Source organism: Phytophthora cinnamomi, assembly GCF_018691715.1.
Source record: "Phytophthora cinnamomi strain GKB4 chromosome Unknown Contig59, whole genome shotgun sequence".
NCBI classification, from domain to species: Eukaryota; Oomycota; class Peronosporomycetes; order Peronosporales; family Peronosporaceae; genus Phytophthora; species Phytophthora cinnamomi.
The window spans coordinates 239,418-266,130 of record NW_027150992.1 but is presented as its reverse complement, the minus strand read 5'-3'; the positions used below and the strand labels follow the sequence as shown (position 1 = coordinate 266,130).

The 26,713-nt window shown below is 55.0% G+C and overlaps 8 protein-coding genes across 8 annotated transcripts; 4 read left to right on the top strand and 4 right to left on the bottom strand.

Annotated features, from left to right (window-relative positions):
• IUM83_19222 (putative secreted RxLR effector protein) lies at positions 1-1,389 on the bottom strand (the record flags this gene model as incomplete). Its single annotated transcript, XM_067944266.1, has 1 exon — positions 1-1,389. One exon carries the CDS (start codon positions 1,387-1,389, stop codon positions 1-3), a length of 1,389 nt encoding a protein of 462 aa, XP_067787615.1.
• A 4,836-nt stretch (positions 1,390-6,225) lies between these two features.
• On the top strand, positions 6,226-7,461 carry IUM83_19221 (Serine/threonine protein kinase; the record flags this gene model as incomplete). The annotated part of the gene is made up of 3 exons (XM_067944265.1): positions 6,226-6,624; positions 6,820-7,122; positions 7,288-7,461. The coding sequence occupies 3 exons, from the start codon at positions 6,226-6,228 to the stop codon at positions 7,459-7,461; spliced, it is 876 nt and encodes a 291-aa protein (XP_067787614.1).
• A 272-nt stretch (positions 7,462-7,733) lies between these two features.
• On the bottom strand, positions 7,734-9,728 carry IUM83_19220 (CorA Metal Ion transporter (MIT) Family; the record flags this gene model as incomplete). The annotated part of the gene is made up of 2 exons (XM_067944264.1): positions 7,734-9,070; positions 9,140-9,728. The coding sequence occupies 2 exons, from the start codon at positions 9,726-9,728 to the stop codon at positions 7,734-7,736; spliced, it is 1,926 nt and encodes a 641-aa protein (XP_067787613.1).
• Positions 9,729-11,702: 1,974 nt separating this feature from the next.
• IUM83_19219 (TKL protein kinase) lies at positions 11,703-13,494 on the top strand (the record flags this gene model as incomplete). The annotated part of the gene is made up of 2 exons (XM_067944263.1): positions 11,703-11,764; positions 11,874-13,494. The coding sequence occupies 2 exons, from the start codon at positions 11,703-11,705 to the stop codon at positions 13,492-13,494; spliced, it is 1,683 nt and encodes a 560-aa protein (XP_067787596.1).
• Positions 13,495-14,744: 1,250 nt separating this feature from the next.
• IUM83_19218 (putative transmembrane protein) lies at positions 14,745-16,580 on the top strand (the record flags this gene model as incomplete). The annotated part of the gene is made up of 1 exon (XM_067944262.1): positions 14,745-16,580. One exon carries the CDS (start codon positions 14,745-14,747, stop codon positions 16,578-16,580), a length of 1,836 nt encoding a protein of 611 aa, XP_067787590.1.
• A 658-nt stretch (positions 16,581-17,238) lies between these two features.
• On the bottom strand, positions 17,239-18,753 carry IUM83_19217 (putative transmembrane protein; the record flags this gene model as incomplete). Its single annotated transcript, XM_067944261.1, has 1 exon — positions 17,239-18,753. One exon carries the CDS (start codon positions 18,751-18,753, stop codon positions 17,239-17,241), a length of 1,515 nt encoding a protein of 504 aa, XP_067787592.1.
• An 839-nt stretch (positions 18,754-19,592) lies between these two features.
• IUM83_19216 (uncharacterized protein) lies at positions 19,593-21,169 on the bottom strand (the record flags this gene model as incomplete). Its single annotated transcript, XM_067944260.1, has 3 exons — positions 19,593-19,692; positions 19,769-19,845; positions 19,919-21,169. 3 exons carry the CDS (start codon positions 21,167-21,169, stop codon positions 19,593-19,595), a joined length of 1,428 nt encoding a protein of 475 aa, XP_067787593.1.
• A 1,838-nt stretch (positions 21,170-23,007) lies between these two features.
• IUM83_19215 (CorA Metal Ion transporter (MIT) Family) lies at positions 23,008-24,983 on the top strand (the record flags this gene model as incomplete). Its single annotated transcript, XM_067944259.1, has 2 exons — positions 23,008-23,575; positions 23,644-24,983. The coding sequence occupies 2 exons, from the start codon at positions 23,008-23,010 to the stop codon at positions 24,981-24,983; spliced, it is 1,908 nt and encodes a 635-aa protein (XP_067787591.1).
• Positions 24,984-26,713: the final 1,730 nt, after the last annotated feature.

Below are 26,713 nucleotides of genomic sequence, written 5' to 3'. Positions count from 1 at the left end.
TTATTTAATATGCTTTCGGGCGTCGAGGTAGTACTCAAAGAACTTGTAGGTTGGAGCAGCTTTCAGTGCATCCCCTTCCAAACCCTTCAGCCCGAGTGAGTACTTGATGTATTCCTCCGGTCTCTTCGCACTGGTCCAAATCTGCGTCTTCATCCGCAGCTCTCTGTCGGAAACACCCGTGGTGATCAGGTTTTGTGGTACCTTGGCACCATTTTCTCTCAGATTGAGGACGTAGTCGTCCACCATGTTGACATACTCCTTGTATGCCTCGAATTGAACCGTTCGCCTGATAACTGTAGGGTGATACCGTTCAAGCCCTAACTGTTGCCAGAGGTTGTATGTGGAACGGCGTTGTTTCAGCCAACCGTCAAATTGGTAGTCTCTACCCTTGACCAAGTACTTCTCGTAGAATATGTAGTTAGGGTGCATTTTGAGCGCTGGTCCAGCCAAATTCTCAAGGCCCAACCGTGCAGCAACTGCATCGTAGGAGACCCAGTTGGCTGCCCAAATTTTCAACTTGCTCTTCACAAAGTACTTGTAGAACGGGTAGTTCGGGTGGGACAGCAGAGCTTCTCCAGACAGGCGGTTCAAATTCAACTTCGCCATCACCTCAAACACAGACTCATCGTCCTTCAGCCATGTCCTTATCTGGTTGGCCACAAACTCCTCATAGTACTTGTAGTTCGCAGCTTCTGTACGCGCAGTTCCTGCCAGCGTGCTCAACCCCAGCCGACCCAGAACAACGTCCACGCCGAGATCCTCCTTTCCCCACACCAACACTTGGCCGTTCAAATATTCATCGTAGTACTTGAAATTTGGGTTGCTCGTCAAGGCGGCGTCTGCCAGGTTTTCAAGACCCAATTCAGCCTTCACCTCGGTAGGTGTAAGCTGCTTCTTGGTCCAAACTGGACGTTGGGAAGTCACAAAGTCGTCGTAGTACTTGAAGTTGGGGGCCGCTAGGAAGGCAGCTTCAGACAAGTGCTCAATTCCCAACTGCTTCTTGACGAAGTCGAGCGGCTTCTCATTCTTAGACCAGATCTTTACTCTTGCCTTCATCGACAACAGTGGTGATATCTGTTCATTAAACGTTTTGGAAGCTTGCGACATAGTCTGTTTGATTGTCTTCAACGTTTTGAGCGACTTGATCGTCTTGAACGTTTTGAGCGACTTGAGGGACTCGGGTATCACCCTCTCCTCCGTGTTGTCATCAGCAACTCCCCCGTTGTCGTCGTGACTCGCGATGTTATCCACGTCAGCTCGTTTGTCTGCTCGCAAGGACCTCCTGGGGCTGACCGCAATGGCCGCAGGCACCTCAACCAAGCCTGCGAGAGCTTCGCTGCTGGTGAGAAGAGTAACCGCCACGGCGAACAGAACGCGGTACCACAGCATAATTTTGAGACTGGTCGAGGCAGCGCTCGATCCTGTGCTGCCACGCCAACCACTGAAGTCGTCAACTTGTGCAATGGCGCTAATGCAAAGCTCAAGAAAGGATCGAAGTAACAGATGTACAAAATCATCATCACATAGACCTGGAACTACTCTCTTTCGTGGGAAACCCCTTAGTCTCTCATAGTGAAGGTAAGGTTCTAGATGGCCGGAACTCCCATGAATATCCTCAGCCTGGGAATCACGATCCGGAGAAGTTCATGGCAAAGAGGTTCTTTGAAAGAACATGTACTGAAACTTTGCCACATATACATATTTCATAATGAGGTACATGTACATAACTTCTGGTATGGTTCTTTAAATTAATTTACCTAACTACTGTAATTCGATAGACTAGCGGTACCTTCTCTCTCGAGGTACACATCTATGATTCCGTGAACTTCCGCATGCTTAGAAAACGATGCATGCAAAATCAGACTCGCAGAAATATCTGCAAAGCTCAACTACACTCTCGTTTTTTCTGTATCTACCTCTAGTACAGTACAGTAACCTACATCATTTAGTATACATTCGTTTGTCTATACAACCGTCCGCTCAAATCTCATCAAACATCTTTGCTTCTTCTGCCAGCATAATTCATCCACCGGACGTCTAACATAAATAATCCACACAATGTTCCAGGTATTGTATTTGTCGGCTAGTCTGCCACCAGTAACTCCTCTAAAAATGTACTGTCGTGAAATATCTCATTGAGGTAATCTCAAGCTAGTACTGCATCGAATGTTTTGACATTGTTGTGCTACTGTACATACGTACTGTAGTATTACGGCAGCAACTAAAAGAGGGATTTGCTAGTCAGATTTCAATAGCGGGCTGGGTGACATCGATCTGGCGGTGCCAAGCGTCGAAACACTGCCTGCCATCCAGCGCCTATGCATCCGTATGAAGGAGGCGCGACCATTGTACACGCGCATGTTCACCTGTTTACAGAACCTGGAATTCGAGCTGCGCACGACGGGCGAGAAGGGGCCCAGATCGGAGTTTTGACAAAATATCACAATAAGCGCCTCGTTTTCCGGGTCGCTGAAAATCAGAAAGTGACGACACGATTGCAGCAACTTAACGACCAATTGGCCCGAGTGTTCGTCAGGCACTGGACGTGGGATTGGAACACAAGCTGGCAGATCGATTGCCAGTTCCAGGGTCAAGTTTTAGATGCTAATTCGAGGTCTGCGCGCTGAATTTTGAGACATGCTGAAGGGTCACATGAGTTCGTTGGTGGGGAAAACTAGTGCAGGCGTGAAAAGGACGGACGTGACGTTGCCGCCGTGGTTCTTGCCGCTTCATGGAGTGTAATTTGAGTCCGAGCCACTTCTTGGAGGACACTTTGGAAAAGTGCATCGAGGTGTGATGATGGAGACTGGGGAGAGTGGTGGTGGTGGAGTTCTTCTCGGTGGAACATTTGGTGATGTGTAGGTTCAGGTGGAGGAGTTGGGCAGGTTGTACCGGCTCAAGGCTTGAGCCGACGCAACCTGCCCAACTTGAGACAAGCATTCCCAATGTGGTGAAGAAGCTGGGCGGATCGCATGTCAGCACACCACCTTTTGTCGTCTATGAAGGTACGACCAATGGGAACCTGGGCTGCTTTCTGGTGCGCTCGCATGACAACTAGAAGAATATGTGGAAGATGCTGCGTTAGGTTTGGACTACCTTCACAAGAAAAGTTTCGCTCACGGCCACCTGAAATTGAGCAACATTCTCGACGGAGCCGCTGGCCAAGCGAAGCTCGCGGATTTCGGTCTAAAAGTCATGCACAGATGATCCACGCTCTCCGAGAAGTGAGCAACAACAGAGGACGATGTACGATGGCGTGCCGCGGAATGTGTGCTGGAAGTACCGACCGCCCCCTCCGATTTGTACTCTACGCCTGTGACTGAATGCAGTGGCTTAGCATGCGCGTATTGCTGCAGCAGACGACCACGAGACACTCAATGTGGTGGGCGCTATTCCACCGATTATCACACTGTTGACAACTGGAGACGACAATCAAAATCTTTTGGCAGCACATGTATTTGCGCATTTTGCTGAGGGCTCAGATGTGGAGAGGCATAAAGCCAATGTCATGGATGTTGATGCTTCAGTCCCAGCACAAAAAGTGCGATTCGATGATCGCAATTCCCCAAGCGTGAAATCCCCAAGTCTCCCCCCGTTCAGATAAAATGAGCCCGCTTGTCGAGTTGTTCGTCCCTGGCGTGGGTCCAGTCTCGAGAGCCCTCTCCAAAATACAGGAGCGATGTCTTGAAATGCACGAGCTGCTACCTGCCTGCCAGCGTGTCCACAATCGTCTGGAGAACCTCCTCCACGAACTCGGTGCAATGGAACGAGAAGGCCGCCCGCCGTCCAGGCAGCAATTGAACCAGTTTCGTGGAGGTCGTCACGTAATTTCTCCGATTCTTGCAACGCTCCAGCAATAAAATACTACTATTCCGTGTTGTGGAACATGCTAAAGTGATGAAGGACCTTCGTCGCATCAATGAGGAGGTTGCAAGAGTGTTCGAGGCGCTCGACGTGGCAGCTCCGGCCAATTGGAGCGAGCAATGGACTGAAGACAGTCGACTTCTTGAAAAGTTTATGCGTGCTACTATTGAAGACGACGCTGTGGTTCTTAGCGAATTTCAGAGTCCACGAGCTCAAGCCGAAGCGTTGTTGACGCTCAAGTTTGAGATTGAGCAGAAAAGAGCGAGGAATGACACGGAATCAGTGGAGAGGATGCGATCGATGATGGAAACGATTGCTATCGAGACCCGAATTACTCGGAGAGGTTTACCGAATTTGTTTCTTCCCAGCTTTGTAGTGGAGCTCCAAGACAAACCTTTCGCTCGTGGATCATTTGGATCGGTACATCGCGGTTTGGGGGGGTCAGGGACGAAAATTGTGGTGAAATGTGTTTTTATGGATGAAATGGTGGTAAATGAGCGCGCGCTGCTTGGAATGGAAAAGGAACTAACCTTTCTTCATCAGCTCAGCCGCTCCAATGTCGTCAAGATATTCGGAGCTTCACACGTTAGCTCTCCGCCGTATTGTGCGTGAAGACGCGGCTAATGGAGACCTTGGTTCGTTCCTCGCACGCTCGGAAGAGAATAAAAAGAGAATGTGGAGAGGCAGCACTCGGTTTGGGCTACATCCATGAGAAAGGCATCGTCCACGGCGACCTGAAGTTGAACAACATCCTGGTGGGGATGGACACACAAAGTTGTCTGACGTCGGTCTGAGCGGTATGTGCGCCTGTGCCTCTCTCTCCGAGCTGGAACAGAATAGTTTGGCAACGAGAGGTTTACGATGGTGCCTGAGTGCTTGAAACAGCCGCCGACTGTGGCTTCGGATGTGTATTCACTCGCAATGTGCATAATTGGTGGGCCTCCCTTTGCTCATCTAAGTGATGATGATATCCCCGATACCAGCAGGAAGGGGGCGATTCCAGCTCAGCCAGATCACTTGAGTGACGACGCATGGGAGCTGGTGATCCTCATGACGAGTATGGATCCAGACATGCGAGTTACACTCCAGCATGTCATTGACACGCTGAATAGCCTTGCAAGCCGAGAATCGAACGGTGGGTCGGAAAGTGGGGGCAGAGATTGCAAGGTGTGTTTCTCAATGATCTCCTGCGGATCTCGGTTCTGCTCGCAGTGCGGAGCTCAAGTTCAAGCCACTGAGCAAGGATTTGAACGCAAATTCCAGCCTCCTAGTCCTGTACATGTATCTCGGTATATCTCGCCACTCTTCACTATCAACTCCAGCGTTATTGATCTCGTGCGTGTACTTCGCGACAGCGACGCCTGATGATCATGAGGAACGCCTCGAGTTTCTCCTCCATGCGTGTCTCGATGACGAGCGTCGTAAAATGATTTATGAGGCTAACGGGGTTCCCCTTTTGATCGAAAAAGTGAAGCATGGCCGCTCGCATTTTATCCCAAGCTTGCGCCTTGGGGTGCTTAGCTTGGATCACCGAGTTGGATGCAAAGCTCGATGAGATTGAATGTAATGCACTGCAGACCTGTGTTCCTACCGCCACACGCGAGCAATGCTCCTCGCTCGTCGAGTCACTACTTCATGGAACTGACCGAGAGAAACTCCAGCCATGCATTGCGCGTGCATTGCAGAAGTGTGCGGCAGCAAGTTGCTCCAGACAGGCTTATTCCTTGATCCTCTGGTTAAGCAGCTTCAAACTGGCAACGAGGCATTGAAGATTTGGGCCATGGACGCTCTGGGCAATCTTGCTGACGATCTCGCTACGACGAGTAGTATCGCACATGACGGAACGATTTCTTACCTGTTGAAGCTGCTGCAGGTGGGGACGGGAGATCAAAAAGGTCTGGCTGCTTATGTGCTAGGTCGCGTGAGCGTAGGTTCGGAGACAAACATTACGACGATTACAAGAAAAGAAAACATTGCTCCAACTGCGTAGCAATTGCTAACGAAGACATTATCCAAGACTTGGTGACGCTCTTGCAAGGTGGAACCGATAGCCAGAAAGAAGGCGCCGCAGCGTTAATATCGTTTCTGGCCGAGAACAAGTCAAACAATGTGGTAATTGTGCGTCACGAAGCCATTTCTCCCCTTGTGGTGCTTCTTCAGTCTAGAACTCAACCCCAAAAGGATTATGCGGTGCGCGCCCTGGCAAAACTGGGTGCTGCCAGCAAACAGGACAGTTTGGCCATTGCGAAAACGGGAGCTATCTCGCCTCTCGTGGAGCTTCTTCGGCTGGGGTCTCGCGTACAAAAGTCTTTCGCAGCGGCGACATTGGGCTACATCGGCGGTGCCAGCAAAGAGCACAGCATGGTCATCCGCTACACCGGGGCGATTGTATTGCTGGCGAATCTGCTTAGAACGGGCAAAACCGAGCAGCATGGGCACGCCGTGATCGCGTCGGAGGGCCTCACGTGGAACAGTCGATCCAATGTCAGGGCCATCGTCGAGGGAGGCATCGTCCCCAGTCTCATCTTGCTTGTTCGCTCAGGAACGCACATGCAAAGGGAGTTTTCAGCGACAGTGTTAGGTCGTCTAGCCAACACGAGCGCCAAGAGGAAGTTGATCGCCAACGCTGGGGCCATTGCTCCTTTTGTCGGTCTGCTGACAACAGGGACAAATGGACAAAAAGAAGAAGCGGCGGTCGTGTTGGGTCAGCTGGCGATTAATAACGACGACAACAAGAGGCAGATCGAGGCGGAAGGAGGTGTGAGAGAATCTCAAGCGCTCCGGCACCTTCGGACAACGGACTAAAGCGTGGAATGCGTTGTCACACATTTACGAAGAAGACCCAGGAAGAGGGACGGCCAAGAAGAAAAGGCGACTGGAATGGGGCAAAGACAACCATTTCGGCTAGCGCGTTGGCTTACACGGGCTATTTTGTGACGAACACGGCACACTCAGCATTTCTGCAAGGGCTCCTTCAAGGGCCCTGCTGGCGACGACAACAATGGGGGAGATTCGACGGTGCGAGTACTGCCCGAGTCAATCAAGTCTCTCAACACATTCAGGTCGCTAAAGCGGATCGTGACACGAGCCACAAAGAAGCTTAGCGAGCATGTATCGCTAATGCTGCCGATGAAATCGAGGATCCAGGTGTGGATCAAGAATGAAAAGCCGCACCTCGTCAAGATGCAGTTGGGAATGGAGCACTTGTCTGAAGCTGCCTTCCAAGCGGCCCCCAACTTCAAGTACTACGACGACTGTGTGAGTTCCACAACCCCCAGTATGGGCCAAGAAGCAGCTTCCACCTACGGAGGTGAGGGCAGAATTGGGTCTTGAAAACCTGGCAGACGCTGCCTTGATGAACAACCCAAACCTACGTCCGATATGTGGCGCAAGCTGGAGCTAAACCGAGTGCATCCAACGCAGCTAAGGCAATCCCCCTTGTTCGATATCTACGAGGACTACGTCAACATGGTAGACGACTACATTCTCAAGATCACGAAGGATGAGTTCGATGTCCCGAACATCATCAGTCAGAGAGCCTCTGTAAATGAGCTGCACGTAAAGTCTCAAATCTGGACCAGTGCGAGGAGTATGTAAAGTACTCCTCGGGTCTGAAGGGTTTGGAAGAGGACGAGCTGAAAGCAGCCCTGAACTATGAGTCCTTCGAGTACTATCTCAAAGGACTGCAACACATAATCTCAATCATTTTTTCAATGTAAATTAACGCAACGCTGACTGTATCCACCACCACTTAAACTTAAAGGACAGCACGATGAACCTGGCGACGACCAGAACCTGCACATCAGACAAGGTAGCCATAGTGATATACAGTAATACGTTTGCTTGGATGTGGATCTTCTCTGAAGAGCTTACAGCCACCTCTTGTATTTGAAAAACAGCACGATGATCCCCGCCAACACGATCATCACTGCCCACCAGACGAAGTAACCGTAGTGATACTTTTGCTCGGGAATATAGGGGAAGTTCATTCCGTAGACACCCGTGAGGAACTGTGCCGGCAGGAAAATTGCTGCAATGAGAGCCAAGATGTAGCTCACGTCATTCTGCTGCGAGGCACGGGCGTTGTTGAACTCGTCCACGAGGCCGTTACAGCGATCGAGGTTGCGTTCGCACTCCTCCTCGATCGTCGTGAGGTGCTCCTGGACGTCGGCGAAGTACTGCAAAGTTTCGCCCTGGTAGTCATCCGATGTGATCAGCTTGGAGATGACTTCGCGCATGGGTTTGCAGTGCACTTGCAGCCCCTTGATCTGCTTTGAGCAGGCAGCGATTCGACCCAAGTCGAAATATCGAGGTTGCAACATCATCAAGCGCTCGAGCATGAGCAACTTGGCGCCAAACGTCTGTGAGATCGGCGACAGCTCGTTCACGCACACGTCCATGATCGTGTACATCAGGAACGCCGTGCTGTGTTGTCGAACCTTGGAGTAAGACACGTGTAGCCGCTGCTTCAAGGATGACCAGAGCGTGTTTTCACCCTGAACGCTGATGAGCACGCCCTCCATGACGTACAGGCTGAGCTGCTGTGGTGGAGACATGACGTGACCCACGTTGAGCTCCTTCAGTCGCGACTCAAGCTCGCCGGCGCTCATGTTGTCGAAAGGTGAGTCGTCCTCAGGCAGCACGAACTGCGAAGCGCGGTACATGTGCTGGTAGCTCTTGACTGTCGACATGTTGCGCGGGTGCAGTGTCTGGAGAATCAGGAACGAGTGCTCGTCGAACTTCACGTACTTCGGGCGCTTGACGTCCGGTCCCAGTGTGTCTTCGATCGCTAGCGGGTGCAGTCGATAGCGGACGGAGAGCCGACGCATGAGGAGCGTGTTGATCCCTTGCACGTTGATCCAACGAACGGCAGCCCAGTTCGGTTTGGTCGAGTAGATGAAGCTTTTTACCTGGTTGATCGGGCACACGCTCCGAATACGGTCGGGCGAGTACTCGATCGATCCTAAGGCCACAGGCGACTTCAAGCTGGCTTGCAGAGCTGGCATCGTCCCGATGAACGGGTCGTTAAAGAGTTGAGCCAGCTTGATCTCCTGGATGGCAGTCAGGAACTCTTCGTACGAAATGTCGCCACTTTTGTTTTCATCGACGACATCGACAAAAGCCTTGAACTGTCTGTCGCTATCACACGCGATGCCCATAGCTTCCAACCCGCAGCGGAAACCTTCGTAAGACAGCATCCCATTCTCTAAAATCCACAACACAAGTCAGTAAATCCTGAAAAGTGATATACAAACTGATCACGTTCGGCACTTACCATCGGGATTGGAGAGCGAGAAGAGCTTGGAGATTTTTCCGTTAGTGAGGTCGAAGTGCGGGTCGCGAATTGAGTAGTCGTCCTCGGTATCGATAGCACCGAGGGTATCGGACCATGTGACGGGGTTCACCTCGTGTGCCGTAGAGCCGAATGGGATGATGTGGAGGATATCCTTGCCGTACAGCGTGAGTGGGCGCATGGTCGTGCTTGCTGCTGGTGGCGTCGTTGCAGGTTCCGGTGACCTCGTGGACGCCGTCGGATCTGGTCTTGCCTCCGAGTTGCTCCGAAAGCTATTGTCTCCGGGCAGAGGTGGAGTCGGTCCCGATACGGAGTTGGCACCGCTGTTGGCATCAGTCCCCGCACTGAGAGCGATGCGTCTGGCACTGCCGTCGACGACAGATCCATCGTCCGAGGCCCAGTCCGGTGGTTGGTAGTTCGTCTGGATGTTTGACGGAGAACTTCTCCACGAATTGCGACTCTCGTTCGCCGGTCGGGGAGCTTCGGACTGCGGAGGAGTCGCACCGTAAGCCACAATGGAGATCGTGTCCTCATCGCCCGAGTCGCTGTGCGGTAGCAGCGCACTGTCCATTGAAATTGGTGTCGAACTGGTCGGGGATTGGTTCTTGTGCTTGAGCCGCAACTTGGCGAGTGAAGACTTGGCGAATGAAGACTGTGGTCTCCTCTGTCGTTTACTGGACGCGCTGGATGTCCTTCAATCTGATCTTTCGCTCGTACACCAACCTTTATCTTGCACACTTCTTCGTGTCACAGGTGCGCGAGTCCCGCGTTGCAGGGTCTTTGAGTCATCGCTCTCCTGCGTCTACACTTGACCGCCGCGCGAACTTGAACCACACGACTTGAGATATCATACCAGGACAGGAACGTTGCGTTGCAGGCACTGGTCGAGCCGGCGTATCTCAAGACGTAGGTTAACTTTTGCCCACCAGCGAAATGACTACACGCCACGTCCAGCACCGCAGTCATCACAGCGCTGCGGCACTACATCTAGCAATGACTCCCTCCACCCATGAAGAAAGCGAAGCGAAGGCAAATCTTGCACACGAAGGACAATTAAATTGTCCAGGAGAGACCACAACGCACGAACTGTACAGTGCACAGACTTCACGGCTTTGGACTCGGCGACAACACGTTGTCAGTCGCTGGGGGGGACAAGAGAGAACGTTTCGCTAGCAATGCCACGCCCTGACAGCGCGACAGCTCGACTTGGTCTTCGCTGTCCAGGATCTCGCTCCTTCCCCACCGAGAGAGCACAGTGCGTGCTCGGATTTTCCACACACACAAAGAGACCCCCGCAAAGCCGCGTGCGAATGCTGTTACCAGGTCTCCGTCATTTTCACGCCCTTCGGTTTGGCGGGTGACGGCGAAGTGATGAACTCTATGGCAGCGGTGTCCGTCCACGCGGTGTGGACGGCGAGGTGGTCGACGTCGAAAAAATGGATCCGCCCCAGTTCAAGTTGAAAACCTCTCTACGCGTTGCGAAATTGGGGGCAACGTCTCGCTTTTCCTCCGACTATCGCGACGCACACTACCGGAATCTACACGATGTCACGTCGTCGATGTGAGCACACGGTACGTGCACGCATGCTGCACGCTGAGCCGGCAACACCAACCCCAACAAGTATCTTCCAGGGGGCTGTGTGAGCCTGCTCGTCCTCCCAGCGCTCCATAGCTGCAACCAGCTGGGCGTGTACTTGCGCTCGGATTACCTTCCAGGCTCCTCCGGCCACGAACGACCTGCTGTCCACGACAGGAGTACATGTACAAGATATGACCGGAATCAATCACCCGCGCTGAACGACGCTGTGTGGTGTTGTCGTCCGAAAAAAAAATTTGCCTCCGTTTTCAAACCCACTCTTGCAGTGGGGTTCTATCCACTTGAGCCACGAGATGGAGCGGCGAAACCCGCGACTTGAATCACAGAAGAAGCGTGGCTGCTCGACTAAAATCTTGATTTCCATCCCCTCGAAGCCGGATCCGGAGCCCGATGCAACCCACGCTGCGCATGTGACAAAATGCACCTCGTGGACGAGATCGACGATAAGAATGCGCAAAGCGCCAACACAGACTCGCGCCAGACCGCCACGGCCCCGCCGCCGTCATATTCGGACCCCGCGGGTGCTGTCAAAGACGATGGACTCGAGAAGTTGTGCAGTCGTCGGCACGAAAAAATCGTTGGACTCCAAAATATGCCGCAGCGCAGGCAATATGCCTCTAACTACCTTCTATAGCACTCTCATTATATGTTCTATCTATTCGATTAAAGTCAGTATCACAGTTCTATGACATAAAACAAGTTCCTGAATTTTGGAACGGACGCCCGTGCAACGCCGCGATTCACTTTATCCGTATGTAACGGGGCCAATCCTCATGCTCCTCCGCGAATCCCTACGGTGCACATGTCGCTTGGTCAAGTCTCCGCGGTCGGTCTCTGCTCGAGCCGTACGTACAGTATGTGCACTCGCCTGGTGAGAAAGCCGACCGGCGCACTCGGGCTTTGGGCCGCTGGCCGACGGAAGCCAACGACCGCACAAACAGCAAACAACTGACTGACACCACTCCACCTCCACCACCACCACGCGCGAATAAGACCGCAAATAAGAAACAGTACGCACAGTACAGGCAGCTTCAGCTTCAGTTGACCAGGAGCGTCCATCCTGCCTCCGTACCAAAAGTACAGTACCCACCAACCTGTCCACCTGTCCACTTGCCATAGCCGAAATCCCCGAGCGATGCGCAGATGGCTGGAAGGAGGTGAGGCCGAAGCTCAGATCGACGACGTGCTGGACTTGACGGCGTCCAGCTCGTCCAGCTCGTCCGGCTCGTCCGGCTCGTCGAGCTCGTCGGCGTTATCCAGTGGCAATTCCAGCGGCGCCTCCGAATCGAGCGACGACAGGGCCTTGGAGCTGTGGCTGAGCATCAGCATCCCGCTCATCCTGCTGCTGGCGTTCGCCGTCGTCATGTTCTTCTGCTGCAAGCGCCAGAAGAGGAAGCAGTTGCAGGACGGCACCGACCTCGAGTCCGGCGTTGCGGCCATGCCGAACTACCAGCACATCTCGAGACGCAAAGGCGGCCCCGGCGCCTGCGCCACGCTCACCAAGGAGGACGAGGAAGCGCTGACGTCCTGGCGGATCGACGCCGAGAACATCGCCCCCATCCGCCCGCTAGGCGCCGGCGCCTACGGAACCGTGTGGCTCGCGACGTACATGGGCGACACCGTCGTGGTCAAGAAGCTGTCGCCCCCCATGCCGGCAGCGCTGCCCCGCACCAAGTCGTGGCGCAAGACCAGCCGCCACAGTCGCCTGAGCCTCGGGAACACCGTGGTCACCAACGCGTCGACCACGCGGACGCGCTCCAAGTCCAAGTCGAAGGGGTCGCCGGTGCGCAACGCCATGAAGCGCTTCGTGGCCGAGATCCGCTTCCTCGCCGCGCTCAACCACCCCAAGATCGTTGCATTCTACGGCGTGGCGTGGTCGACCCCGTCCAAGCTCGAGTCGAGCGGCGGGGCCTCGGGCAACGCGTCCGATCTGCAGATGGTGCTCGAGTTCATGAGTGCCGGCGACCTGCGCCAATACCTGGCGCGCACACGCAGCGACGTCCGCGCGCGCGCGTGGGGGTCCAGGAAATTGTCCATGGCGCTGGACATCGCGGAGGCGCTCGCCTACCTGCACTCGCGGCAGCCGAAACCGGTGCTGCACCGCGACCTCAAGTCTCGCAACGTGCTGCTGGACTCGACGTACACGGCCAAGGTGGCGGACTTCGGCGTCAGTCGCTACGGCATCGCTCACTCATCGGAAGGCGAGGATGACGACGAAGACCCGGTCGAGCAGTTTGCCATGACGGGCTCCATCGGCACCAACCGCTGGATCGCGCCCGAAGTGCTGTCCGGAGACGCGCAGTACTCGACGGCAGTGGACGTGTACTCGTTCGGCGTCATCCTGTCGGAGCTGGACAGCCACGAGCTGCCGTTCTCCGAGGTGACGCTGTCGAACGGCAAGCCGCTGCCCGAGAGCGCAGTGCTCGAGCTGCTGCGAACCGGAGCGATCAACCCGTCGCTGTCGGATCGATGTCCGCGCGGCATCGCGATGCTCATGCACGAGTGTTTGACGCTGGAGCCGACGCTGCGACCCACGGCAGCGCAGGTCGCCGACAGACTGCGAGCGATGCTGGAGCGCGAGCGCCGAGTCAGCGATATTGGCGACGACGTGAGCATCAGCGACCAGAACTCGTTCCTAGGTACCCGAGAGGACCTGGCCAGCGTCTACAGCAGCAGCATCGCCAGTTCCAGCATGTCCATCGAGCGCGGCTTCAACTACGCGGTGCTCGAAGAACGGTAGTCCATGCTTACCGTATCAACAACCTACCTAACTTATAAGCGCCTGGCATCGATCGAGATGCCGGCGTACATCCACCTACTGACCAAGAAGAGGCAGTCTCTTTCTAGACACATACAGAAACGAACTCAACAAGCTAGTATGATTGAAATACACACCGATGAGCTCACATCTCCAGTGTTGCTGAGCTACAGCGCTGAATGGCAGCCTGGTAGGTATGTATCCAAAGCAGATCAAAAATTTACCATCGTGTCCTGCAGTGAGTCAGGGGTTGCCCGTTGTCATCCACAACGACGAATAGGACGACACTACGGTCATCATAAGAAAGTCTTTCACGACGCGCACATGTACCTGTTGAAAGATCAGCGAATCTCCGGCCGGAGCCGGGAGGCTTTACCTATGCTCGTGATACGGTCTGGATCGACGAAAGACGAACGCGAGCCGGAGTCCAAATGCCTCGGTCGACTTTGGCCATGGAGCGGGCATTGAATGAACCTTTGGTGCCGAGAAAGTTTACGTCGCTGACGCCGTCGGGGGTATCGGTCTCCGAAGCGGTTGCCCTCGCGTGGTTCACCGTTCACCCGGACGACCACCAAAGCCACGTTTTAACTCTCGATGTAATGCGGCACACAACAGCCCGTGCCGCATTACATCACTGTGCCACGGGCGTCACGACCACTTCGGTGGCCCCAAGTTGCACTCCCAGCGCTGCGGTTCAATGCGTCGTGGGGCAGGCACCTGGTTTCACGGCAGCTTCCAGTCTCGATTGGCGTAATTGCCGCCGCAACAGATGAAGGGGTGACCAGCGTGCACATTGGCCGGTGTCGGGTTTCAAATCGCAAGCCGGTAGCTCGGGATGTAGAAACGATGAGCCCACGCTGGTGGCGGGATTACGGACCGAACGTTGGCTTGAGCATCTGCAGCAGCCGTTGGTCTCTTCTAGCGCACCGAGTGTCCTGTTGACCACATTCCGACTTGCTGCAGTCTGCAATCGCCAGGGTTCCGGCTGAACGAGTCCGGCGTGGCAGAACTGCAACGAGCCAACGTCGAAAATGGTTCGGCGGATGTTATTTAGCGGTGGCAGTGGCAGCAGCAACGGCGACTCGTTTTCCAAACCCGCTAGAACAAGCCTCCGAAGACCTCCGAGCAGTAAAAAGAGTCTGGAAGCCCCCACCCCACACAGACATCAACCACCCACCGGTAGACGGCATCGTCGCGAACGGTTCAACTATGACGTGAGGAGGAATACCGCAATGGACGACTCGTACGCGACCACGGTGCCCGGCAGTACCAGGAGAGGCGACAACGCATTCGACATCCCCATCATCAGTAGTTCCAGGCAGAACGACCCGCTCGACAGCACCTGTGCGGTGGTTGACTACGACGGAGCCATGATCAACTCCAAGACCATAAGGCTCGGTGGCGAGGGGATCTCGATCAATGGAGCGACCAGCTCGGTGCCCTCGGAGGACGGGGCAGTCACGAAAGGCTCGATAAACTTCATTTCGTATCGCCACGCGGGGCTTTTAGTGTCGACGCTGTTCGCTGGAGCTTTCCATACGTGCTTGACAGGAGGACTGCTGCCGCTGCTGCAGGCAGAGTTGGAGCTCGAGACTTATCAGGTGGAGTCAACAAACGTGCTCATGCTGCTGCCGTGGTCGTACACGTTCGCATGGGGGTTCTTTTCCGACTCGATGCCCTTGTTAGGTTCTCGACGGAAGGCGTACATTATCGCGGGCTGGGCAATGATTCTTGTGGCGTGTTTCTCCATGGCGATTCTCAACTACACGCTCGAATATAATTCGGCGACTGATCTGGAGGCGACGGAGGCGGCGCTCGAACATCGCGTGGCGTTGATCGACGGCTACGTTGCACTCTTCATGTTGGCCAGTTTCGGGAGTATTTTGTCGTTAGTGATCGCAGAGGTTTATGTTGTCGCGCAGACTCGGCGTGAGCCGCTCGAGGAGAGAGGAAGAGCGCTAGGGACGTTGATATTGACGCAATTCATGGGCAACCTGGCGGGGCAGTTGGCGTCCGACATGGCCATCTTCAACATCACCGAGTTGGGGCTCACCCCGCTGGTTTCGTTCCGAGAGACGGCGCTCTTTTTCATGTTCTACTCGCTGGTGCCGCTGTTCATGCTGATCTCCTTATTCTACGAAGACCCGGACCCGCCGCCGATCGACGATGGAGAAACAAACTACGTCGTGGATGAATCGCACATCTTCATTCAAGAGGAGATCAGACGCACGTCTTCCAGTTGTTTCCAAAAACTGCGTGTTCATTGGATTCGACTGCGGACTGCTCTGGCGAAAGAGGCTTCAACGCGGGTCATCCGGTTCTTCATGATCTTCGTGCTCCTGTCCGAGTTCACGCTCACGTACCCTCACGCTCAGCTGGAGATTTGGTGCAACTTCACGGACAAGGCGAAGTCATCGAGCAACATCACGATGGAGGCGATGTACGTGCTAGCGGCAGCAGCGTGGAAGTACTGCGCGTTGAACTGCAAGTGGCGGTGGTGCATCTCCACCAGCTTGCTGCTGGTTATGATGCTGCCTCAAGTCATTTTCTTCTTCATGGCGGCAATGGAACCCGATATGCGTAGCCAAGAAGCGTTCCTGGTCATCACGGCACTTCGAGGCTTCCCCCGCGGTGCTTTGGTCATCCTGGAGGCCGCCATCGCAGCTGAAATCGCCCCGGTCGGTGGTGAAGGAGCTTTCGTAGGTGTTATCGTGTCAATGAGCAGCATCATGAGACTGCTCGCCACAACGTTCTCCAACGTGCTGGGATACATGTTCGACACTCCTAGCCTGTTCGACTCGGCAGAGCAGAGTGGGCAAGTGGTTTTCGGACTCGGTTTGTGCTACTCGATCCGATTGATCAGCATCGTGGCTCTCATCTTCCTACCCAGACAGAAGCAGGAACTCCAGCGATTGAACCGGTTTGGTGCCCAGGGTGACAAAAGCACGACTTGGTGGGTCTTTGGCTCGCTCGGATTCGCCTTCCTGATTAGTGCTGTGTTCAATTTGCTGGCAATTATCCCCAGCACAGCGTGCCTGGCTATCGTCGGCGGTGGTGGCTGTAGTTAGCTTAGAATCCCATAGAACTAAGTAGTACTTCGAATTAGTGAATTGACGCTCTAATATAAACACGAGTTAAGTACGTTACCATGTTGATGCGCTGGGGTTCTACGGCTTCTGAGTCCGTCAGCGCAAGCCGAGGAGACTTGCAGGGGTTCAACGCATCAGTGGTGTATTCCGTCTTGAAGACCAAAGAAGGAGTTCCATCGACGTTCAGGACAATGCGAGAGACCACCGTAAAAAGGAATTTAGATCGCTTATCGGTTTTATTCATCCGTGCGCCTCCGCTTTCTGGGAAGACGACCACGTGCGATCTACTCTACAAACACATTATTGTGCAGACCAAGCCAGAAGCGCTGGTTGCTTACGTCCCAGCAAATCTAATGGCGGAGCGTGACTCCTTCGTTACCTTTCATGGCTTCGAGTTTGGGGCATTTTGCGCGTTTAACCGTGAGTTCACTGATGACGCTCAAATCACGAATAACGACGAGCAGTTCTGGAGCGGATACGTGAAAGACGCACTGGAGATGTCAATCTGCGCAGCGGGATAACGTCGTGCAATGACCGACTAAGTTAAGTTTGCCAACATGTTCACCTTGAAACCTGCCAAGCATTTGCCGCGTATTGTATATATTCATTATGATATTTAATGCTATTTACCTCTCTATCAACACCCACTTCCTCCCACGATGACCATGCACGAGGTGCTGGGTGCGAGCGCCAGCCCGTTGAATACCGTGCTGACGATGAAGGAGCAGACCAGACACCCGAGGATCCACCACACCGTTCGCTTGTCGTCCTTGGTGCCGAAGCGATGCAGTCGCTGAAGATGACGCTTTTGCTTGGGGAGGAAGACGAGGGCGACTAGACCTAGGATCTCAATAATGTGCGAAAGCACCAACGCAAACGCCACTTGCATCCTGTCCGGGTCGATTCTGCCGTTGGCTGAGGTTTGGACGTCCTTGAACATGAAGCCGATGGCGTTCGAGAACGTATTGGCCAGGAGACGCATGCTCGAGGCTATCGACACGATGATACCAACGAAGGCACCTTCACCGCCAACTGGCGCAATTTCCACGGCGATAGCCAGCTCAAGAATCACGAGCGAGCTGCGAATGAAGCCTGTGAGCGCCGACACAACAGCGTAGATGGAGATGTTTCTCGCGGCGGGGTTGAGCGTCGCCATTAGGTAAAACACGAGCTGAGGCGTTAATGTAATGATCACAAAGCTGCCAAAAACGCTCCAACGCCAGTCGAAGTTGAGGAAGCAGTACTTCCACAGAATAGCGGGCAGTAGCGAGAACACTTCCATCCACGTGCGGCTTATCGAATCATATTTGGGCGTCATGCCGCACCAGTCCTCCAGTCGATTCGTCGGGTATGTCAGCGAAAACTCTGCCAGGAAAATAAAGCCGATCAAGAAATTTGTAACGCGTGACGTCGACTCCCTGCCCAGGGCACTCCGCAACCTAATCCAGTGTCCACGCATCGCAAGCTTCAAACGCTGATAGGAATTGGCTGCGGTCATGTACGCTCGCTGCAGCTCGGACGCTGACGTCTCCAAGTTCCCGACCGTGGCGCGGTTGTAGCGGTCACGCGCGATGTTAATCGGTGGCGGGTCGGCCTTCTCGAAGAAGCCGGTGCAGAGCGCTATCAGTGGCACGACCGTGTAGAACACGCAAAACAGCATGGTCTGGCGGATTGTCACCTTCGCCGTGGACTCACGCTTCGAGATGTCGAAGATGGCGTAGTCTGAAATCAACTGACCGACCAACTCGCCAGTAAATTGAGTAATAAGCAGCGTCGCAAGTGCTGTTCCTCGGACAGTCATGCGCTCGCGTCGAGACTGCGCAATGACGTATGTCTCCCCGACAACCAGCGCTACAATGCACCCGAAGTTCGCGAGCATGAGGAAAAGCATGTACAGGTCCATGAGCGAGTCGGAATGCTTCAGAATATCCGCGGTGGTGACATCGTTTTCCTCCGCTCGGTACGAAACAAACTGGTCGAGTAGAGCCATACCGAAACACGCCAACATCGTTAGCATCCACGCTAGAATAATGTACGCCTTGCGTCTGGACTCGAGAATAGGCACTGCGTCCGATATAAAGCCCCACATGAAGCTGTACGACCACGGCAGCATGACCAGCACCGTAACCGCGTCCGACTGGTACGGCTTCATCCTCAATTCGTGCTCAAGCAGCGGTATAACGCCGCGTTTCAAGCACATCATCAGGATGCCAGCAAAGTGTGTGGACACCAGCAACCCGATATGCCAGCGGGAGAACAAATTGACCTCAAACTTCCTGGACAGAGCTGGAAACGGCAGCCTTGCTCCTCTTTCATTCTCTGCCTCCGCCTTCCTCCATCCGGGACTGTCAAAACCTGACTCTGCTCCATTCATTATCACAACTGAGCTCATAAAGGGGTTGTCCGCTCGACTGAGGATCGGGATCGCCGAGACCTGCACACTGTCGATCCGTAGTCCGCGCTCGAACCCACTGCGGTTCAAGCCCTGATCGACGCCGCTGCGGTTTAAACTGTGCTCGAACGCGCTCCGGTTCAAGGTCGGCAGTCCGCGGCTCTGATTGAAACCTGTGCTGCTCGCGTTGTCATTGTCGCTCTGATTGCTCTCTGCGTCCTCGCTGTACCTCGAGAAGTGGAGGCGAGCCATTCCAGACACGCAGCGCGCCGGTCTTCACTGGAGAGAGGGAGCGTTGGGGCGTCAGCCGATGTTTTCCGTTCTGCTCTGCTTCCGATGCGCGGGGCAAGTACACGGGATTTGACTATGGGCACAGCAGCGCAGCGCTCGACCTCGAGACATGGGAGACCTTGGGAAGAGCGCATGTTACGTCCAGACCGCTGGCGCGCAGGAAAGCTCCCCCGATGTGCCGGATGGCCCATTTCTGCTGAGTCTCCACATCCGAAGAGCGAAAGCCAGCCGTATTTGCGACTCCAGCTGATAAATCGCGACGTGTACCGGTACATACATGTAATCCTGCGGGGGGAGTAAGCTTTCCGTTAGCCGCCGCGCGTGGAATCGAAGAGCTCCGAAATGCCCACATCAGAAACCACGAACAGCGAACAAACGTCGGACGGCAAGTCGGTGGTCGATTCACCGCTGGAAACACCGCAGCAACCCCGGCATACATAGTAAAGTAAGTGGCATTTTAATAAATACTATCCACAGCACTTACACTTCACAATAGTTCTTCTTCAAGGAGGGTGGGGGAAGCCGGCGGGGCCGACGGCGACACCGGCGGAGCTGACGGCGCTGATGCAAAAGCCGCAACTCCTCTAGGTGAAAAGGACGGCGCGGACGCCCCTGCCAGCGGCACCAAAAGCACAGGTGCAGAGCTGTCGTCCTCCTCTGGCGGAGGCGCCGAGGCGTCCACGTCCAGCAGCTGCAGGTATCCCGTGCGCACGTTGGAGAAGTCCTCGACGCCTGCGAGCAGCAGCTGCTCGCGCTCAATGAGCTCGGATCTCATGGCCTGCCATCCGAAGAGGCTCAACTGGGGCGCCACGGGCACCGCCATGGGTACAGCTCCGTCAGCGTCCTCCCCTGCTTCCTGCGAGCCGGCAGTCTGTCCACTGGAGCCGGAGCTGGAGCCACTGGCTGCCGCGTCGTCGTTCGTCCGGCGCCGCTTGCGGGCGAAGTGCACGGCGGCCACGACGACCGCCACGGCGGCGATGGCGCCCACGACCTCGACCAGGAGGTTGGCGAGCGGCTGTCCTCCGTGTCCGTCGGCCCCATTGGAGCCGCCGTACGTGTTGGCGTGCTGGCTGTCGAAGTCCTTGTTCACCACGGTGCCGTTGCACACGGTCTGGCCCACCGTGCTCTTCCAGATGGGGGCCTCGCACACGGCGATGCAGACGCAGCCGCCCTGTCCGTAGCAGAACTTGGTGAGCGAGCCGTTGATGCGGCCCTGCATCACGTCGCCGAACACCGAGTCCTTGCACGCCTTGCACTGGCGGTCCCCGTACGGACAGTAGTCCACCTCGTCGGCCGGGAACTGCACCTTCTGGTCGTCGCACTGCGCGCCGCCGTTGGACGGCTCCTGGAAGCGGAAGTCCAGCGCCCGCACGAACGAGGCCCGCGTCTTCTGCACGCAGCGGCCGTACTGGTTCACCATGCACGTCACGTCGTCGCCCGACTCGATGTTCAGGCAGTCGCGGCAGCTGCGCGGCTCCGTGCAGCCGTCGCTGCGCACCGGGTAGTAGCGGCAGCGGTCGCTGGCCGTCCAGTCCGTGGGCGCGGGCGTCACGGGCTCGATCTCCACGGCGTCGTCGCTGCAGCTGCCGTCCGAGCCCACGGAGCCGGCGGAGGAGCTGCTCTTGGCGTCGCCCACACTCACCAGTCGCAGGGGCGCCGAACTGCCGCTGGAGGCGGCGCTGGGGGCCTGCGACGCGTGCTGGGACGTCGAGGATTGATGCATGACTTCGAGGTCGACTGTGGCGCCCGAGGAGGAACTTGAGGACGAACGAGAGATACCGGGCGACAGAGCGGGATCAGCTGTGTACGATGCAGGTGGCGGCGAAGGCGGAGGAGCCCTGGAGCCCGCGCAATCGCTCGCCGAAGACGACGCCTCGACGCCCATGCGCGTCATGGAGGCGGCGTGTTAAGTGTGAGGCGAATTCACGAGTGACATGAAAAACGGTGGGAGGCTCCGAACTTTCCAACTGGACGCAGTAATGCACGGGTTCAGATAAAATTTGAGAGGAAGCCGTTCGTGCGGAAGTCAATGCAAACCTGTGAGGATCGATTGAGATGATCGATTTGAGAAGGGTATGGAAGGGAGGAGGAGACGGTTGGTGAAGATCTAGTGAAACGCATACCCGGCGATGTGTGCGTGCCACATAGCCACACAAGGGTTTATAGTGATTGCAGATGAAAATGGATGCAAGAGAGGATATCCTGCGGAAAGAGATGGGGTGGCAAAGATGCGGGCGTCACGTGGAGTCTAGTTGAGCCACATCGTGTCGATCGATGGCTTACCGACTGCTCTATACGTAAGTGAAACCGAGTGCGTTTTCTCGTGCTGTTTGGTGTTCGGCCGGCTTCGCCGTCTGCCTGCAGTAATTGGTGTCGTCGCCAACGTTTGGTGTTTTTGAGCGGCGGTGTTCATGTCGGTAGATGGCTGGAGGTCTACATACAAACAACCAGAATTCTCTGGGAGAATTTTGGTTGTTGTTTACGAGATAGGGAGCCTCCATACCTCCATTGGAGGCGAGGGCGTTTGGTGGCGGTCGGCAACTCTGTCGTGGGCACAAGAAGCAGCTCGTCAGCCTTGACAGCGAACGGAATTGTACAGTATACCAGCTTTTTTTTTCTTGGTTCCGTTGAGGGGAACGTGAAGTGTCCCGGTTGAAGGGTGGAGTCACGTGCGAAGGCCAGTCGTCGGGCTGTTCGAGTTCGGTCATCACGGCGATGAACACTTCAAGCAGGTCAGGCCGACCACGTGACTCATGTCCCATCGAGTACCGCGTCTGAGCAACAGCAGAGCTGCCTGCAGCATGCACGAGCTCTCCGACGTTATGGCACTGCCAGGACAATGCCTGCGATTGCCTTCTGCTCGTCGTGCTGGCCCCGCACTGCAACTTGCCAGCGTGCTCAGCTCATGCTCAACGATCTTCGGTGCGAAACGCGATCTTGGGCCCAGGTATCAAGTGTGATTCGTGCACCTGTCGGCCACCACGCAATGGTGTCACCGTGCCACGCAAAGGCTCGAGGACTCAGCAGGTGATTGCAGGCGGACCGCACATAAATCGTTTCGGTCGCCTCGCCGTTGGGGCACGCGTCCTGCTTGCAAGCAACGGGTTGCACAGCAGCAAATTCCTGGTCCCAGTTGGCCTGGGCAACGGAAGAATCAGGGCCGCTGGTCTCCAGCACGTTGAAGTCGATGCCAATAATGCACCAGCGTGTCTGCTTCCGGTTCACTTGGTGCTTGGACTCCGTAGTTGGAGTCTCCAACCACCAAGCACGACCGCGAACAGCTCGCAATGCTTTCCCAGTTGCTTTCGGAGCTGTTCACGCAGACGCCATGGAGCGCCTCGAGATCATCGGCTGTTCGTGCTCAAGTGCTTGCAGCCTCGAGTAGTCGCGCGCTACGGATGACTCACTGTGTGAGTCACTGTGACTGCTATCATAGTGACTGCTATCCGATACACAAGTGTGCTGTTCGACGATCTGCCATCCACCCAAAGTCTCTCAGCCCATTTGTGTGGGATCTTGCCCCATGTCAGCGCTAAGGCAACAGATAGACGAAGGCGAGGCTCCTGCATCGAGGACTGCACGCCTGTGCGCATAGCACAACGAAAGAGCAAAATGAAAATCGTGTGAATCATGGCAGAAGAATCCGAGGGTATCCAGTAACATGGTCGGCGCTTGCCACATCGCACTCGCCAAAGTACCAGCTCAAGCCCAGCATCCCCCAAGATGAAAAGTGCGTTGCTGCAGCGTAGCAACTCCGCAGACACCGACACGATCGCCATCGTAGCGCAGGAAGAATCGTCGGCCAATTCTCGTCAGCCTAATCCATTGAGAAGCGCAGCATCTGACATCCCCACCACCTACCAGCCAACAAACTGGGGCTCGGACGATGGGGCTCGGGTGGACGGCAGTGCACGACGTGTCGCCATCAATTTGACCGGTGACAGTGTCGCCAACACCAGAGACTCGGAGTTGACTCCTCTGCTTGGCAGCACTGGAGGCGGCAACAGCTTTCGCAGCACTTCCGGTGCCAAGCCGGACGTCTCGCCCGGGAAATCGACAGACACACCGGCCACTCCACCAGCGAACACGACGGTGCACCCACTCACGCTCTACGGCAAGGACATCCTCCACATCTTCCCGTTTGGCAGTACCGAGTCTGCTGCAGACCCAGTGAAGTGGTCCGATACTCTCGGCGCAGTGGACACCGAAGACGACTTCTCCATCCGCGACCCGCACTTCGACCTCACCAATGCCAAGATCACCAAGCTCTTCTCGCTGTCCAAACCCAATGGTACGTGAAAAGAAGATCAATTTTTTCATTCAAGTGCCCATCGCTGACGTTTGTACTTCTACATGTAGATCAGGGAAAACTATCGTACGAAGGCTTCCGGTGTGGTTTGGAGGCAATGGGCATCGCTTGTGACAACGACAGACAGTTCCAAGCTTTCGTGGACGTGGTGGACGAAGACAAGAGCGGCGATATCTCGTACGAAGAGTTCGTGTGCGCCATCCAGGAGATCAAGCTGGCTCAGCTCTTCAACGATTCGTTTCTGCGCTCGATGCCAGCTCTGCACGACAGCTTGAAGTCTCCCGTGAAGCTGGGCTCGATCGAGTACTCTCCGGACCGGATCCGCAGCGTGTATCCGATCAACCAGGTCAAAGGTTTCATCTACTCCACCAAACCGGACTGGGCTACGGTCCGCTGGATCAATGTCGAAGGGATCAACACGCTGCTTATGCGTCGACTCTCCGTCCGCTATCGACTGCATCCGCTGGCAATTGAAGACACGCTCGGCCCCGCCTTCAAGCGCCCCAAGTACGTCAAGTACGACGAGCACTCGTTCCTCATCCTCCAGATACTGTACCCGTGCCACTGGTCCGTGGTCAAGACGTACCAGAACATGTACCGCGCCTCGCAGTTCGTGCTGCCCGAGGATGACTCGCCTTTCGATAATATGAGTCAATCCGAGCTCGAAACGAGACTCAAGGAGCTGGATGTCGGCAAAGTGATGACTCCACCGGAGCAGCTCAGTCTGTACGTGATGGAAGGCGTCCTCATCAGTGTCCAGGGCTCAGGAGATACTCTGTGGTCGGCTCTGAAGCAGCGGCTGCACGTGTCCTACTCAAAAGTGCGTCAGCACAGCACTGCGTTCCTCGTGTACACGATCATGGACGTTTGTGTGCACGAGCTGTCGCCGATCTCGCAAACGTTCGGCGCCAAGCTACTCATGCTTGAGCGTTTGATGTCGCTGGACCAGCGATACTTTGATTTGAGCCGCATCGCAGATTGCTCGAAGCAGATCAAGGGCCTTCAGAAGCACTGCAAACCCATGCGAGATGTCATTTCCAAGCTGATCGCGTCCAACGACTACCAAGGCGAGACGTTGCAGTACTTCACCGACGTGCAGGAGGATCTCGCGTCGATCGAAGAGGAGTGCGAGCACAACCTAGATCGCTGCCGGAGCCTCGTGGATGACTTCAACAACGACCGATCGTCGAAGCAGAATGACGTGAGCTACATCTTGGCGCTCATTGCAGCGATCTTCCTGCCGGCGCAGTTCTTCACTGGTGTCTATGGAATGAACTTCCCCTATATTCCCGAGACCAGGTATCACTACGGGTACTTCATCTGGTGGGCAGTGATGATCGTGTTGGCGGGGCTCATCGTGCTGTTTTTCAAATACAAGCGGTGGCTGTAAGTTCTGTTGCATGTTAAGGGTAAGGATTGCATCACGATGAATGGATGGCTACTTACAGTTTGAACCGTTAGCACGACGCATCCCACATTTCCAGTTGGCATTGTCCTTGAAAGCCAAATCGGTTTTTTCTCGTAAGCTTAAGCGCTACCGTTGAGCAAATATTTTCCACCCAAGTCATGAGCGAGGCGCGCACACAGCTTGCCCGCGAAGTCACCTCGGTTGAGCGAGTGCTTTCAACTATCCCGCAGCTCTGCAGTCAAATGGAAGAAGGCCAAACTTCGTGCGAACGTTTGTACGGCAAACTGCAGACCCTTTTCACCTAACTCTCTTGACGGGGCCGCTTTCCTCCAAGGATCTGGTTGATAAGTACGCTGAAATAGTGTTCCGGTATCTGCGTTTTCTTGACTGTCATCGTACGAAGGATTTCGTTCATCGGGTCATTACCCACCAATTTTTAGTCGACGAGCCGCGCGTGCTGAACGCAGAAGAAATCTCTGGGCTATTCCGTTCGATTGGTGTGGAATCGCATACAGACTGGGAAGAGCAACTGGAGCAAGATAGAGAATTGCTCTCTGTCATGACAAGCGACAACGCTGCTGTTCATCAGGAGCTTCAAGAGCCACGAGCCCAAGTCGAAGCTTGGCTGGCCCTAAAGTTTGAAATCGAGCGACGGAGTGACCAGCACTGTGAGGAGTCAATGAAGCAAATGAGCTCGATGTTGAAGACTATCGATGCGATATCAACGATAACATTAGGTCCACTACCCTCATGGTTCCTGCCCGCCACAGAATTCACCGTTGAGACGAAACCATTTGGTCGCGGGTCCCTCGGCTCTGTTTTTCGTGGAGTGCTGATGCTGACATCTACTCCGGTGGTAAGCTTAGTCAAGTTTTTTCGTCGTGATGATGTGGTTGCGGACGAAGGCATCCTACTGAAGATGAAGCAGGAGTTGAGTTTGCTGTACGAAATGAGCCACCCGACGTAACGGATATAAGAGCATGTCCGAAGTGATACACTTTCTGACTCTTTACTGCAGAAGAGCAACACTTACAGTTGAAGGGCACCATACGGTGAAAGAACATGTTTACTAGTAACGGTCATGGACGGAGTAAACATTGCCCTTGGCAACGACAACCAGTAACGGAAATTCCCGATTAATACCCTCTACCCAAATAGTACCCTCTCAGAGTAACCCGGTAGTAACCCTACAGTAACTCACGTACCCTACCCTGCTCTGATGACCAGTCATCTTGTTACACCTCACTTCACTATAGAACGCAGCCCCAGCCATTCACTAGCGCTGCCTGCACACGTTCGCAGCACCCCAACACCGCCTCATTCGGCAAAATGCCATCAAGAATCTCCATCAGCAATTGGCGCAAGCAGCAGGTTCTCCGCTGGATCGAGAGCGAAAGCGGCCAAGTTCCTACCCGAGCCATCAGGCACTTCCGTGCGCAGGGTTTGAAGCTGGACGGTGGCAGCGTGCGACGGTGGTGGCGCGATCGTGAGAAGCTGCTAGCAGCAGACCCAAGCATGCGCCGGCTTCCAGGTGGTGGTCGGCGTCCCCTTTCGGTTGCCATGGAGGACGCCCTGTACGACGAGATCGTCGCCAAGCGGCTACGGAAGGAAAAGGTTACGCGCGCCTGGATTGGTCACATGGCCAGGGTGACATATGCCTCTCACCACGATGACGATGCTATGTTCGGTGGCTTTGCAGCCTCCCCACACTG